This window comes from Melozone crissalis, unplaced genomic scaffold (assembly GCF_028551555.1).
Source record: "Melozone crissalis strain CALT ecotype California unplaced genomic scaffold, PUWL_Pcris_2 ptg000008l_1, whole genome shotgun sequence".
Classification (NCBI taxonomy): Eukaryota; Metazoa; Chordata; class Aves; order Passeriformes; family Passerellidae; genus Melozone; species Melozone crissalis.
In genome coordinates, this window is record NW_026535786.1 from 209,331 (window position 1) to 224,875 (window position 15,545).

A 15,545-nucleotide genomic window follows, 5' to 3' on the forward strand; every position below is an offset into this window, starting at 1 on the left:
CAAAGCTTAAGCAGACAAAAATGCAAACCTGAAGAACAAGGCGGGCAAACAAGCAATGACACAGCAAAGGTAAGGAAACACCATGAGCAGTCACAAAGACACAGGGCTATGAACAGCAGGGCAATGTCTCTACAAGCAGAAAGGCAGACACAGGAAAAACAACTTCTAGAAAATGGTCAAAGGGAAGTACATAATGATGTTGTAGAGTCTATAGTTGAGGTCTGAACACAGCCTGAGGAATGGTTCCCATATGCTCCCATCAGCAGCTTTCAAGAAACTACCTTTCATTCCTATACCGATCTTAAACCCCTTGTTCCCATCTCTATATGATCACATACAGTCACCCATACTTTGCTTAGACTGAAAACTATTTAAAAAAATAAATATTTATCTCATCTTATCTGGAAGGTGCTTTACAAATACATGGTTTTGAATTTTTATGCTCACATTGACATGAACCTTTAAAAATGTCTAAATTAGATAGAGGAAGATCTTCCCCATATTTTAGATTTAAGTACAATCCTCAAATTATACAACAAAAGATTCACTGCACATGTTAAGAATGCAAAAGAAATTAGGATAAACCTGCTGTAGCAGCAAGCCATTGTATTTCAAGTTCTTCTACTCTTAGTCAGTGTAATACAATAATACAACAGCAGAAGCCATCTGGCTGTCAGACTTGGACGAACAGATTATTCCGTATGATGTAAGATACACTAAGTGTACACAAATATCATTATTTCACACATGAGATTCAGGTATACCCAAAAATATCTGCCCATCCTGTAAATGTCTACTACATCCATCTTCGAACTACATTAGCTCTTGACTGTAGCTCTGTCCTGAAATCATGCTCCTGCTGAAGAATTCAGTCTAAAGCTGGGAGAAGAGGTAGGGAGGATAGATTAGTTTGCTTAATCTTAAAAGATGTTCTTGGAGAAATGTCAAAATGACTAAAAAAATAATTCAATTGCATTCCAGTAATATCCCAAGGCATAATCAGGACAAGAATTTCTTACTGTGGTCTTTGAAGATCCCTTGCAAACTACATTTCTAATTTAAACTTTCATTTTGGCTCTGAAAACAAAGCCCTTCTCTAACAACCTCACTACTCCATCATTAGTGCCACAGAGGAATTTCAAGTGAGGAAAACCAGTGAACACTAGGTATTTTCTTCCCACCTCTACTGCTTTAAGTGTTGCCTACAAGTAACGAGTACCTCAGTTTTACCAGAAGCTAGTGAGCAGAACAGGCAAGAAAGAGTGACAATACCGCAAATGATGCTTAAAGCCTAAGATACTCACTGTAGAAAAGGACTTTGATGGAGGAATGAGAGCTCCAGTGCTGTATTTGGAATGCTGTATTTTGTTTACCATATCCAAAGACCAGCCAGCTAACCAGTGAGATGCTTTTTTACAAAGCTGGAGCACAGGACCACAGCGACATGCCCCCCATCATCCAACTGTAGAAGTCAATGAAGAACCAAACCCACTCCTTTACTGCTGAGCCAGCATGCTAGCCATGCAGGCAGACCTTCTCACTACCATTCTCCTCAGAGTCCTACTAAGCCATACATGCCTTGGAGAAACCCAGCAAGAAGTTCTTCGTGAACTGCAAAGCCAGAAAAACCCTCTTTGGCTTCAGGAATAACAAAACCAGCCTTGGGGAGTCAGTCCTGCTGAGCACTGAAATCTGTACTGGTCCAGCATGTTCCTTTGTAGCAAGTAAGAACAAAATCCTTTGAAGAAGGCTGCCAGGAGCTGATCAGTCCATCCGCCTGGTGGAATAATGCTACTTAAGAGATTCAGTGATCTGATGAATACTAGATTACTACTAGAGACAAACCTGGGCAAGGTTCTCTTTCTAAATAAAAAGCACAGCTTTTCTTTCTAAATAAAAAGCACAGGACAAAAAGGTCTGTCCATCTGCTCACCCGGCTATCACAGCAGCAAGCCTTCCTTGCTAAGTGCTATGAATGACTGTAGAAGCAGAGCTTTTATCTCTGGAAACTTTTGGCATTAATAATGTAGCTTGCTTCCTTGGACAACAAACTGCTCTCATGTTTCTGCTGTCATCGTTACATATTGAAAAGGCAGTTCAAAAATTGAAATTATTGCTTTCTGTAATTCCTGTTTGGTTTTGTGAGTAATTGTGGAGCTAGAAGACATGTCTGATTTTCTAAAGGGTAACTTGACAAACTCTGTATTTGAGACAACTACCAGAGGAAAGAACTAAACCCATGCTGAGGAATAGGAGACACATTCACCCAGAGCATCTAGGAAAAGTCCTTTGCAATTACATGCCCATTTATCCCCAAAAGGCTGAATAGGAACAGAATTTTTAGCATTAGATAACCTAGGTCACAACAGTGGAGTCCTATACGTTGCTGCTATTCAGACCTTTTCACTAAAATTTCCATAGTTACTGTAGCTCATGTTGTATAGAAACTGCAATACTGGGGGGCTAACCAAAAGTCCATTCAGACCAGACATCAAGCCTGGGGTGATGGACAGATCTTGTTGGCTGCTGAAAGTAGCCCATTTAGGGACTGTCACATTCCATAAACTTTTAAATAAAGCACCAAATACATAAAGAGACCTAAAAGGTATAAAGGCTATGAATAGTCACTTGGCCGCACAAGTGTGTTGGGCACTGGAACAGGCTCCTCAGGAACATGGTCATAGCCTCAATCCTAACAGATCTCAACAAGTGTTTGGACAATGCTCTCAATGGTGTGACTCTTGGGGATGCCCTGCACAGGGCCAGGAGTTGGACTCAATGATCCTTGTAGGTCCCATCCAAATCAGGATATTCTGTGATTCTATCACAAGTTATTTCTTGGGTCAGTTTCTGTCTGCTTACTAAGTGCCAAAATATCTCTCAAGTACTTCTCCAGTCTCCCCTCCAACTTTTGTAAATATTTAGCACAAACAGTATCCTTGTGACATAGTCCCCCTACTAGTTCTGTTTGGTGCCTCCTATGACAACTGAACCCTATCACAACTGTAAGTTTAGAATTCTGTGAAATAATTTGCACAGGCAGGGAACTCAGCTTGCACTGTGGTACTTTTGAGGACAAAGTTACAAAAAATTAAAATTTAATTTCCAAATGTAAGCCAGCATTCCAGAACTACTGGTAAGCCATACCTCTGTAACTAAATATTTATATAATGGTGTGACTTCATATAAATAACATGTAATTTCAAAAGTCTGTGTGCATGTCTCTTTGGTGCATGTCTCCACTTTTTGTGAGGTTTTTTTTTTTTTTTTTAACTTTCTCATATGCCATGGAATCTGGAATGCAAAGCAGAGCTTGCTGCTGGCAGATAGAAAGCAACTGGAAGAGTAACAAAAGCAAAAATGTAGTAGAGATTTAATCTATGCTGGGATAAGAAGTGAATCTTGCAAGACTCTACTGTTCCTAACACTTTTAAAACAAATGTAAACAAAGCCATATTTTATCAACAGGTCAATGCATATAAGAGGGCATCTGTATCTATCTACCAACTGCCTATGCATGGACAACCTAGGAACTAGAATACCTATGTTCAACACCAGGATTCACCTTCACCTCATACAAACACTGATCTCCAAGATCTTTCCCAGTCTTCGTCCATGAAAGCTGAACTTCTTCCCTTCAGTCATTGTGGTTCTAAAACTTCCAAAAATTGTGTCAAAGTCCACAAAATTTACTTTAAGTACACCTTTATCCTGTCAAATTATTTAAATTTTATTTAACACTATTTAAAAAGGGGTGGTTTTTGCAGATGAAGAAAGAAATTAACATTATTGTCATGCAGATACTTAGAAACTCAAGCTTCAGAATAGACCATAGTGCTGACTGTACACAAAACAGAATTTTGTACAGTCAGCACTATGATAGCTACACAGACACAATCTGCAACTGAAGTGAGCAAGAACCTAAGAGAAGAGCTAGAACTTGTTTTAGTTATTGGCATATTCCTTCCTACCCACCTGTCCCCTGAGAGTTATGAATTCAAGTGTCCATTTCCTTACCAACATTTAACATGGCACTACAGCCTTACCTTAAGAGACAATGGAATTACACTAGGTCTACAAACTTTCACTGGGAAACTCAATTCAAAATTGCCACATAAGAATGAAGACAAAAGAGGACAAAGACACATAATCTGCTCCAAAGCTAATTCTCTAAGGTCTATGTGCAAGCGGAAAAGGTTAAAGCATGCAGTCCTGTCAAGCCTGACTCAAGCATGATTCAGAAAGTAAAAGTATCTGAATAACAGAAATACACTAATACAATTATCCCATCTCTGTTGTAGCAACTGTAATTGTATACAAAACAGCCACTGTTTATTTTCAAATGTATAACTTTACCTCAGTAGGAAATGTATAGGAGATGTTCCTAAGAAGCACAGCATACCCTTACTACTACCTTTTTGTTTGTTTGTTTTAAATCAAGGCAGAAGAAACTATGTTGGTTTTTTTTTCTGTTCTTTCTGCTTTCCTTTAGGGAAAAATGGTTAGAAACATAATGCAAAAAAATGAGAACAGTTACAATGACTTTTTATATACATGTGGCATATGCATAAATAACAGGCTTGTCTCCTTTCTACTACTGAAGATGCAATCCTATTTCACATATTAATCAACAGATGCCATCTAACAGAGCACGGTGCTCCTTCCCTGCATGCATATGGCCCAAACTATTTTAGTTGATTACTTGTAGCAACTAAGTTAAAAAAGACAGACACTTTTCACACACTGATGACTTCCTATAAAGAAAGTAGCTAACTAACACTCATAGAATAACTCATTCACAAAAGTCATGCCTGGAACAGACATAAATGGTTCAGATGTCCATTAACTTCTTTGAAGAAATGTAATTTGCAGCAAGATACCTAAGTGCCTCAAGAGACGGAATTTCTTAAGTCAGATAACCTAAAGATTTCAATCTCATGCTAAACTACATGTTTCCCATTTTTATATTTTAACAATCTTTTGACTTGCCCTCATCACGTCTTTCCTGAGTTCTTCTTCCCCTATTTATCCAAAAAGACAACAGGTTTATCTCCAATATGCACACATCAGTTTTCACAGTTCTCTTCTCTCTGCATCTTCAGTTTGTTTTCCTGTTCACAGCAATTTCCTTGCTAATGTCAAGAACTCTAATTCTGACTAAATGGTTAAAGCTTCTAAAGGCTGTCACGACAGCTCCCAGAAATCTCTCCTATGTTTCAGCACAGTAACTTGACTTACAGGCTCCTCAGGCAGTACACTAGAACTTGGACAGTAACTTTAAGGGCTAAAATTAATGAGCACCATACAAGGTCTGTACAGAAAGGAAAATATTCTCCTTTGTGGCATTTCAAACACTTTTTTGCAAGTCAGTGATCTCCAGCTGTCACAATACTCACACTCGTTTTTTCCCAATATCGTTCATGAAAGGCTCTCATGCACTAGGGTATGTTTCACTGCCAGCAATATTTCATAACAGGAAACTTCAGTCTTTAAGGCCTCGACTTGATTTCTCGAGGATGAATGCCCAAATTAGAACATAAAGTAGTCTTAAATCTGAGTGCCAACACCATGACTGTAAGTTCCACTGTGCTGAAGTGGTACATAGTTACTTGACTTTTCCATTTCTCACAAAGATCATTCAAGAGGCTACCAAGGAAGCATAAGCTACCATAAACTCAGTAATAAAAAGTAACAAAGCTACGTATAAGAGACTTTAGTAAAAACAAATAAACAGCCATAATTTAAAGTTTGTACATAAACATTTGCCAGATCAAGTATCAGAATCATGTCCAATAAATGCAGATTTGGTATTATTTAATTCAAAGCAGACTTTTGTTAATAGCAAATAAGGGTAATAAGCAAGTGCATCCAAAGAGCCAGTTCCAAGTCATACTACCTCAACTGACTTAAGCTTAAAAAAACCTAACTCCACATAACATATGATGTATACACAGGAGTTCTGAGTCCTTCATGCACTTTATCAGACTCAGAGCACTTGGGGAAAAAAAGCTTCACGGGATTTTCAGTTGATATTCAACATAGTTTCATCTGTGAAATTAAAAATAAATGTTCAATGAACTTGTATCCAAGTAAGTGCTTTCTCAAATCACAAGACAAGCCACTTGCACTTTTCAACTGTTCTTTACTGCACGAACAACAATATCTATGCAACATCACACACTCACATAATTACATCAGGCAATTACATGTAAATGTTCTTTAAAAATAATCCTTGTGTCCAGATTGCAAGCTTCTTTTCCAGTTTGTTACCACCCTGTTACAATTTATCAGTACTTTTTTTTTGCTAAGTACTCTTCATTTCTAAGTACATAAAGTGATCCCTACTTTACTATCAATATTTTTTCCTTCTAAGTACATAAAGTGATCCCTACTTTACTATCAATATTTTTTCCTGTGAATTCTTGGTACAGCGGAAGGTTTGAGGAGTTATCTTAAAATATGTCAATATTGAAACAGCAAGCATCTAGTTTTAGCACAAATAAGCAAAAAGGCAGGACAGACCAAGAGAATTGTTTCCTTTCTCCTATTCTCCCTCCTTTAGAAGTGTCCCTACAAAAACATGCCACCTCTATTGCTGCAGGTTTCCTGGGATAAATTGCACAGAAAATAATCACACTGTTTTATTTTCACATCAGAGCCTGAGACCTTAATTGCTGTGAATCACGACTTCCTGAACTTGAACAGGACTCATTTGTTTCAGGATAATCCAGCCTCCTGGCCTAGCCAGCAAAAAGTTTGATTAACTTCCCCTCTAATACTCAGTCATGAACAGCACAGTTTGGTCACGCCTGTTAATCTTTTGGTATTGTCTGCAGCACATGAATTGCAGCATGAAACAAAGCTGTCTAAACAGACCACAAAAAGCAGCACCAGAGAATAACCCTTGGGAAGTACAGGAACAGCAGACACACACAAAATACAGTCAGACTGTGAGAAAATAAATATAACATGAACCTCAGTGACAGACAGGAGGTGACAAAGCCAGGGCAAGACCAAGCACTCAAACAAGCATGGTACCAAATTTATCTGCTTGCTCTCTGCATAATCAGATGAGAGAGCTCTGAAAACACACAGTAGATTCTATAGCAAGAACAAGAACATTTTGCTGCTGTCTAGTGAGAGCCCTCCCCACCCCTGCCCCCAGCCAGCTGAAAAACAATTCTATATTCCAGGAAAAGGCAACAGACTTCCTCCAGTTAGAGCAATAATGACCATGACACTGGATTGTGGAAGTAAGAGAAACATAAGAGGAAAACAAAAACATCTCTGCTTCTAAACAAGACTTTCAAGGTATTTGCTCGATCCATTTAAGGACGACAGGAAAAAATTATATGTTCATATTAAATGTAGGAAATGTAAATAAATGGTGGTATAACATGTCTAGTCAGTGAGCAAAGGGAGGCAGAAGAACGCTGTGAAGCACAAAAGCCTTAATGTAAATTGATATTAATTGAATGGAAATTCTGGTCTTCACCAATTTAACAGCATTTTGTGGTCAGAAGAAAATAGAGAAAAATTCTGCTTCCTTACAACTTTGAACCATTCATTTGAAAAAATAAAAACATAAATCAAAGAACTACAGCGTTCTTTTTATTGACAACATAAATATTATACAAATTCTCTTATTTCAACTATCAGCCTCTGGCTTGATGAATCAGGCATCAACAAATTTAGAGTTTCAAATCAGGATAAGCAGAAGAACATTTATTAAATCTGGACTCCCTCTCCCCTGATTAGAATAGTTTGTGGTTTACTTGTATGATCTTTTTAATAAATGCAAATTTTGCTTACCTGATGCTGAGTTCATGATGTTCTGTTGCACAGAAGGACTGGTGGGAGCTGTAACATTCATCTGGGAAAGCATGGCCTTCCTAGGATCTTGCCATGTTGTTGTTTGATCAATGTGACTAGGACAAAACAAAGCAAGAGTTAGGACAGTCATGCATTCACAACAATGACCTGCTAGCACAGAAAGTTTAACAACAAAAGGTTAAACTTGCCAACAACAGCCACATTCAAAACCAAACAAGAACTTTTTGGATTCTCTCCAAGCATCACTGTTTGTCAGATTCTCAAACCCTTGCCCTGGCCACCACCAGTTTCCCAACCAACATTTGCCTCCTTCTCTCTTTGATCACTTATTTGCCATTTTTAAATGTGACTTCACAGATTTTCAAACCAAGCCAGATATGTCTGGAATCTCAAGCACAGTCCAGTACCTCAGTATGCTGAGTTCACATCCAGGGCCTAGGGAGTGGTAATGAACTGGCCAGTATGCAGTCATTAGTGTTCCCAAACTTTCTGTGCATAGACCACATCCTCAGATTATCGGGCAGACTACTCTCCTCCCCACTGACACCTGAACAATCCATCTGTGGTAGCTGAAGTTACCAGTCACAGTAAAGCAGTAATGTGAAAGGAATGTGCAGCTGCCTTTCAACTTCAAGCGAAAAGATGAGGACAGTAGGACTGTCAAGTAACCCACCCAGTCCTCTGCAAAACCCTGGAAGCTTAGATTTCTCTGTTTTGAAAAAATGGCAAGTACATTCACGACTGTCATTCATGGAAGTATTCAATTCAATGGAAATACAAAAGTGTAATCAATCATTATTTTTCTTTTGGAGTATATGATTAGCATGCTTTGCTAATAAGCAGCAGATGCAGTCTATTCATAACAAGCATCAATATTATCTCAATGCCATTAAACAACACTGCTCTGAGAAGTACATGGGGACAAAGATACAACTCCAAATGCACATGAACACTGACAACAGAATTTGTTATCTGATCATTTAGAATCGGTACAAATTAAAAGTCATATTCAGATAGTATTGTTATAAATTAGAATCCAATGCATTATTAACTTGGTACCATTCATACTTTAAATAAATTATCCTTAAAATTATGCTTTTCTGGATTACATGGAGTGCCCACTGTCATATTCTGCAGCAAAAGCACAACAAGTAACAAATTCAGAAGGACATAAAATGAAGCAGTAGTCACCAAAATAATTACTTATGTCAAACTACTCACATTCTAATCTTCTGTTACAAGGCAGACATACCACAAACTAGCTTTTAAAGAAGTTTTAACATATGTACATTAACACTCTCTAACCATGCACATAAGCTATTTCAGACCAAAGAGTTACAGACACACCATAGTAGCTCGTTTAATACAGTATGTGCTGGTTTTGTCTGGGGTAGAGGTTATTTTCTTTACCATGGCTAGTGCTGGGCTATGTTTTGGATGAATCTGGCCTCCCTCTGATCATCACACCAATAAATTATGTTTGATGGCTGGAGTTAAACCTCAACAAGATACTATTAAGCACACTGCATCTTTGGTAGCACAGGTTTTCAAATATTCAGCTTCACTGAGAAACATGCCACATACAGCAAGACTTCTTTATTTCTTTTTAAAGCCTATTTATTTATAAAACATGGTACAACATAGTAAAGACTGCCCTATATATACTGGACTATATATAAACCTTCATACTGGGGAACAACTTTTCACTTTTCTGCTGGTCAGTTTTGCAAAGCAAGGAAAACAGGTAAAGATAATACAGATGTAAAAACACTGCACTGTAATGCTTCACAGACCATGTGTTTAAATTTCTGTACCAGCATGTGCTACTCCTCCCTTACATTTCTGATTTGTTATATTTGCTCAACTCAGTTCTGGCAGTAGTGGAAACTGGGAAAACACGACTGTACCCATAATAACACATTCAACTATTTCCATTTAACTCTCATAAAAATCCATGTAGCACTATGAACTAATAAAATGCAAGGTACATAATTTATAGCCTTTGTTTTTATATGCTATTTGAGTGCAGAGTAAGAAATAAAAGGAAAAATGTTTTCTCCTTGCATTACAGAACCATTTCCACAGTTAACTGTAGGAACGCACTAAACAACATTGATCAATTTTTCAAAACACATCAGAACATGGGACAGATGAATGGACTATGGAAGAAGCAGTTTTAGGTGCACCTGCAGTTTTGAGCACAAGGACAGCATTATTGATTCCTCAAGACAGCTTCAGCATAGCACGCAATGTACAGTTAATGTCCATATGGAGTTGTTAACGAGGGTAGCTATTTCAGGCAGCAGCAGCTTCCAGCCTTTCCCTAGCTCAGTATCACTTGAGAAAAGTCAGCATGACCAGCTGAACTACAATCAGCAGTCTTAGAGCCAAGAGCCATGGAGGAAAATCTTCAAAGTAAGCAAGTTGATTATATTAATGTCATACTGACTGTATGACTGGTTGAATAAGGCAAGCTTTTTTCCCTCTCACTCAGCTCAGTGCTTCATGATCTACATATCCATTTCCTCCATACCTTCCCTCAACACTTTTCTCCTCAAACTCCATAAAATCACAGTCCTCATACCTGCTCCATATCCTGAGTGTTTGAATGCTATATACTAAGAAAGCACCCAAAACACTTCACAACAGATCAGTTCTTTCCTATAAATTCCAAATAATGCTCAGCTGATGAAATACGAAGTAGGCAAGCCCCCACTTATATGGATGAAATGTTTAAATAAATCCTAGTACTACATGGAGGAATATAGGAATTCATTTCGTTCCTATTCACAGCACATGGACCAGAGTAACCTACTAAAAACACCATGTATTTTTAATTATCAAATTAAGTATTGAAACAGGACATTCTACACAAGTAAAGACCTTTCCCTCTGTTTTGAACAGCAGCACAGAAAAGGTCTCAATGGACATAACAAGAACTGACATCAACACTGCATTATCTTTCCCTGCATTAAGTAGATTTTCTTTTCTCATAGTAGCTGAATTTCATGAAAACTGCCCCAATCCTTACATTAAAGATCTTCAATTTTATGTGAGGTTTACCATATCTCAATAAGCAACTAGTGTCAACACAAATAAAAGATTAAAAAACATTAGCAAATGATATGAAATCAATGTAACCTATAAATCAGCCAGTATATGTAGCATGTATTATCAAACTAAAACTTAAAATTCTACCACTCAGGAATGAGAAACATAGCTCTGTACTGTGTGAACAGAACAAGTGAGTAAATATTCCTGGAATTAAGTCAACATCTCTAGGATAATCAAGCAATGTAAGACATTTTATCTCACATAATGAATTCTCAAATCTAACATCTATCTATCTGGCACTATTTATTATTGTTCATTTATGACATGGAGAAGCAAAACTTTAGTAAACTGGACAAGCATAGTAGAAATGAAGGAAATCAGACTATACCATAAATGTAGGTCTGTGGTAACAGGCCTTAGAAAAACAAAACTAAAACACCCACCACATGCTAAGCATTTGTTAGCAAACATATGTGAATTCTAGTATCAAAAAGAGTGACTGTTCCAAGACACATCACCCACCATCCTCCACCAAAAAGGACCTTCAAAGTGTTGTGCACGTTATGAAGAGCACAAACTGCATCTCCTCATCCATCTTCAACTTCTACAGCCAAATACAAATTATCTGCATTTTAACAAGAACAACTTCAAAGAAAAGAAAAATGTTCTAATTTTTTGTACACAAAGAGAATTTCTGCAGTTACTAAGAATCAGAATTTAATTGAAAGAAATCTTTACTGGCATTAAACACTATCACATGCATAAAGATTTGTCAGATTCAAATTCTAACCTAATTTTAGAGTTTAGGGTATGGGTTTGTTGTAGTGGTGGTTTGTTTTGTGGTTTGTTTCTTTTTTTTTTTGAGGGAGAAGGGTGTTGAAGATTTTGGTTTGAATTTTTGTTAGTGTTTTTTTTAAAGTACATTGGAAAAGAAGTAGGATATCTAGAGACCTAAAAAAGAAAAGGAAATTTATTTTTTATTTTAAGAACCCTTCTGATCCCAGAAGACTAATAAAATAACACCATTCTAAAAACAAAGCCCTTGTACAAAGTGTAATATACCTTCCCATTCATTCTCCAGTTGCTGCACTAAAAAGACACGTACTGTTTTGTCAAAAGCCATGCTAGAAACAAACTAACACAAAAAAGACACTCAAAGAATTACTTAAATTCTTCAAGAAAGGCTTATCTAAGAGGCCTTCAGTTTTGACATTCTGTAGTATGTACTGCAACTAGTGTCCCCATTGGCAGGTGCAGTTTCCAGAGTATGCTGAGAACTTCATTTGTGTAACAGAATTTCCAGTCATTACAAAATTATGTCTTTCTCACCCTTTCTGCCTTTATTAGCATAGTCACCTTATATATGTCACATCATTTATAATTAGAACTTCCTTTTCACAAAAACAGGTCTTAGGATAGACATTAACATAAGCAGGTCAGAACTGCAAGACTATTTTACCAGAGTGTGGAATAGAAATGTAATGTTAGTAAGAAAAGCAAAAGACAATGAACAGACATTCTAATCCTCAGTACAGATGATCATACTGCATGAAATTTCTGCAACAACAACAAAAAAATAAGAGGTCTGATTGACACATTAAAGAATAGATAAGAATAAATAAACCATGGCTTCGCAGTACATTTGGACATGGCTCTTCCTGAAAGGACATTTCAAAAATTTAGTCTCAAACACACAGCAGGACAAGTTTTTCCTAAGTATAAAAGCATCACTGTAAAAAACTATGCAAACATCTCTCCATAATGTAGTGCTTGTGTTTTAACAATCTAGAGAAGACTTATATTTTATGTCTGTGAGAAAGTTATTTTCAGTCTCTAGTGAACTTGAGGTGACTAACCTTGGATTTTGGTTTTCAGATTTTTGGGATTGTTAAGAATTCACTGGAAATCACATTTTATGAAAAGCAAAACAGGAACACATACCACTGACCACATCATGACAGACCTCCCAAGGGTGTTGACGTGGCATTGAGTACTTTTTGTGCAACATAAGCAAGTGCACAAATGAAACTAAACCTAATTATCTTCTATTTTCAGTGTGAAATTTAAACTTTTCACTAAATCCCAAATGTCAGCTGCTCCATTGACAAGCATGTCACCTATGATTCTTTTTACATTAAACGAATGAGATATAGATTTTACTCTTTCATTTTTTCTTTGTTTTCCTAACCAACTAGCTTCTTTAATCAACATAATGCATGCTGTTCTGAAAGGTTTTCTCTTTTTATTTATATTTGTCTACTAACTTTAGGGACTAGTAAAGAGAAAGTGTCTCCTCATAAATGCCAGAATTATTTTAGAGCTCTCATCAGTACATTTCAGCACGACAGGTCTTGATGTGTATACTGAAAATTAGCTTTCCTAGTGATTCCAGGAGAAACTGTATATTTCTGCTCTTGAAACTATCACAAATTGTCAAAAAAAAAAACAAAAAACCACCAAAACTAACCTCTTTACCAAATCTTATACAAACTTGTCCTGGGCAGAGGCAGTGTAGGTTACCTCCAAGATACCTACTTATCTATCATTTTAGCAGGCAGGGAAGAAATCAGAATATCTACTTCTGCAGAGGCCTGAGCTCTACAGCAGAATACCAGTGTGGTGGTCTGACCATAGGGCAGCTGTCAAAGTGGCAGTATCCACTAATTCAAAAATAGAGCTGGATGCACGCTCCTAAGAAAGTGGCAATATCTGGAAGGCCTAGATCAGTTTGGCAGGGCTGATGAGCTAGGTAAATTTTCCATAGCTGCATTCAAAAATGGGATGAAAAAGAGGGGTTTGAGTATAAGGAGCCTCGACATGAACTGGTCTAATTACCACTCTCAAAAACTGGAGTGCAGCATGCAGAGACTTTTGGGTTATGGCTGCTGATGATCTTAGGATATTTACACACAATGGAGTGGATTCAGCTTTGCCTGAGGATAGAAGGCGTGACATTCTTTGTGCATGCACCCTTTTTTATCCTATTCAGGGGATTTTCAAAATTGGAAAGGATTAAAACATGAATCTAAGTCTTCAGACATATGGGCCATTTTTAATTAGCATAGCTGACTTTGCAGGTGCTGTAAAAAAATTACAGATTTATACTTTAAATACATCATTTGAGATTATTTCAATTCCAAGCCGCAATAGTACAGAGAAAAGCCTGAAGGGGAGATGAGACAGCTCATTACCTCTACCCTTAGTTCAGTCCTCCATAAACATTTCCTTGAATTTGCACCATTCTTAGACAAGGATATACTCTTAAACTGACTGTAAACCCGTTAAGGAATTTTCAACTGGCTTTGTAAAAAAAAAAAAAATCCAACAATATCCAGCAAAAGAAAAGGCTGGTTACAGAGCAATGAAAATCTCATTTTCTGAGAGATTATATTCCACCCATTGCTGGGGAAAGCACTGTTTCTCCACTTGTTTTGTCCATTTATTTGCAATATTTCCTTAGGTCTCAGGACTGTTACAGCCTAATTTCAACAAAAGTACATGGCAGTAAAATTCAGAACTTCCTAATCTCACTGTTTCCCAAAAAGCATCAGAAAAAGACCCTAAAATTTGCAACAGTTTATCTCTTAAGGATGGTTATGTCTCCAGGCATGGTCTAATTGCCTGAAAGAAACAGAAACATGGATACAATTTTCTGAATATTCCTGCAATACATAAAATGGCTGTATTTTTGAGTTTTCCTTATTCTTCCTTCTGCTTGGCAGCCTTATGCATTATATAAACAAAGCTTGTGTTGGACTACTCCATCTACACCACTGATCATGTTCTCACCAAACTGCACCACAGGCATATAATGCCAGAGAGCACACCAGTAAAATGACAATAGACATTTCTAACCTTCATTCAGCTTGCAAAAGCATAGCTTAAAATTGACATGCAAGTGATCAGTGTGCAATCCTGTGGTGCCACAGCTGTGATTTCATTAACTGTGAAATAGAACAAAAGCAGAAAATAACAAGGCACAAACATCCTGTTGACCAGGTGGGAAGACCTGTCAGAGCTTAAGTTCCTTAACCTTAGTATGAAATAAAACCACATGCTATCCCATGAAATTACAGTCCTAGGCAGCAGAAATTCTTCCAGCAAATTAATGGTTTGAATCTGAACTAGAACAATGCAATAAGGGAAACTTAAATGCATCTGACAAAGTCTAATTCATCAAGAAACAGATTTTGCACACAGTCATTACTAGTAAGACAAGTTCTTCAACAAATCTCTCTGGAATTTATTCCTAAGGTGGTTGAATATTGCAAGATACTAAGAGGTACCAGAAATTTCCAGAAAGCACGGCCCACAAAGCTGTGGACACTGATACACAAAATAAAGAGCTTTTACAGATACACAAAACACAGTATTTAGTATTAAGGTATTCAAAGGCAGCCTTCATTAGCACTGGCCTGCCTGCAGACAGTGCACAATACATACACCAAGGACTTAAAAACTAAGCTTCCTGTTCTGATTATAAACACCATGCTGTTTTGAAGCTGCAGAACAGCACTGCACTTCTTAGGAAGCATTCACAGACAGGTCCTCACCTCAGAGTGTGTAATGCTAAAATGGATGTGAGGGCAGTAGGCAGCCTGACCACACATTGCACGATTAACAGAAAGAGGTGAATGCATGATATGATGTTCAAAGGT

General features: G+C 37.3%; 1 protein-coding gene across 3 annotated transcripts in view; it reads right to left on the reverse strand.

The window, feature by feature from the left end:
- Window positions 1-15,545, reverse strand: part of YAP1 (Yes1 associated transcriptional regulator) — an 85,449-nt gene that overhangs the window by 28,350 nt on the left and 41,554 nt on the right. For all 3 annotated transcript variants that reach the window (XM_054269979.1, XM_054269977.1, XM_054269978.1), the window contains exon 3: window positions 7,813-7,928. In XM_054269979.1, the coding sequence (XP_054125954.1) occupies window positions 7,813-7,928 (116 nt within the window). The remainder of the gene's footprint in view (window positions 1-7,812; window positions 7,929-15,545) is intronic.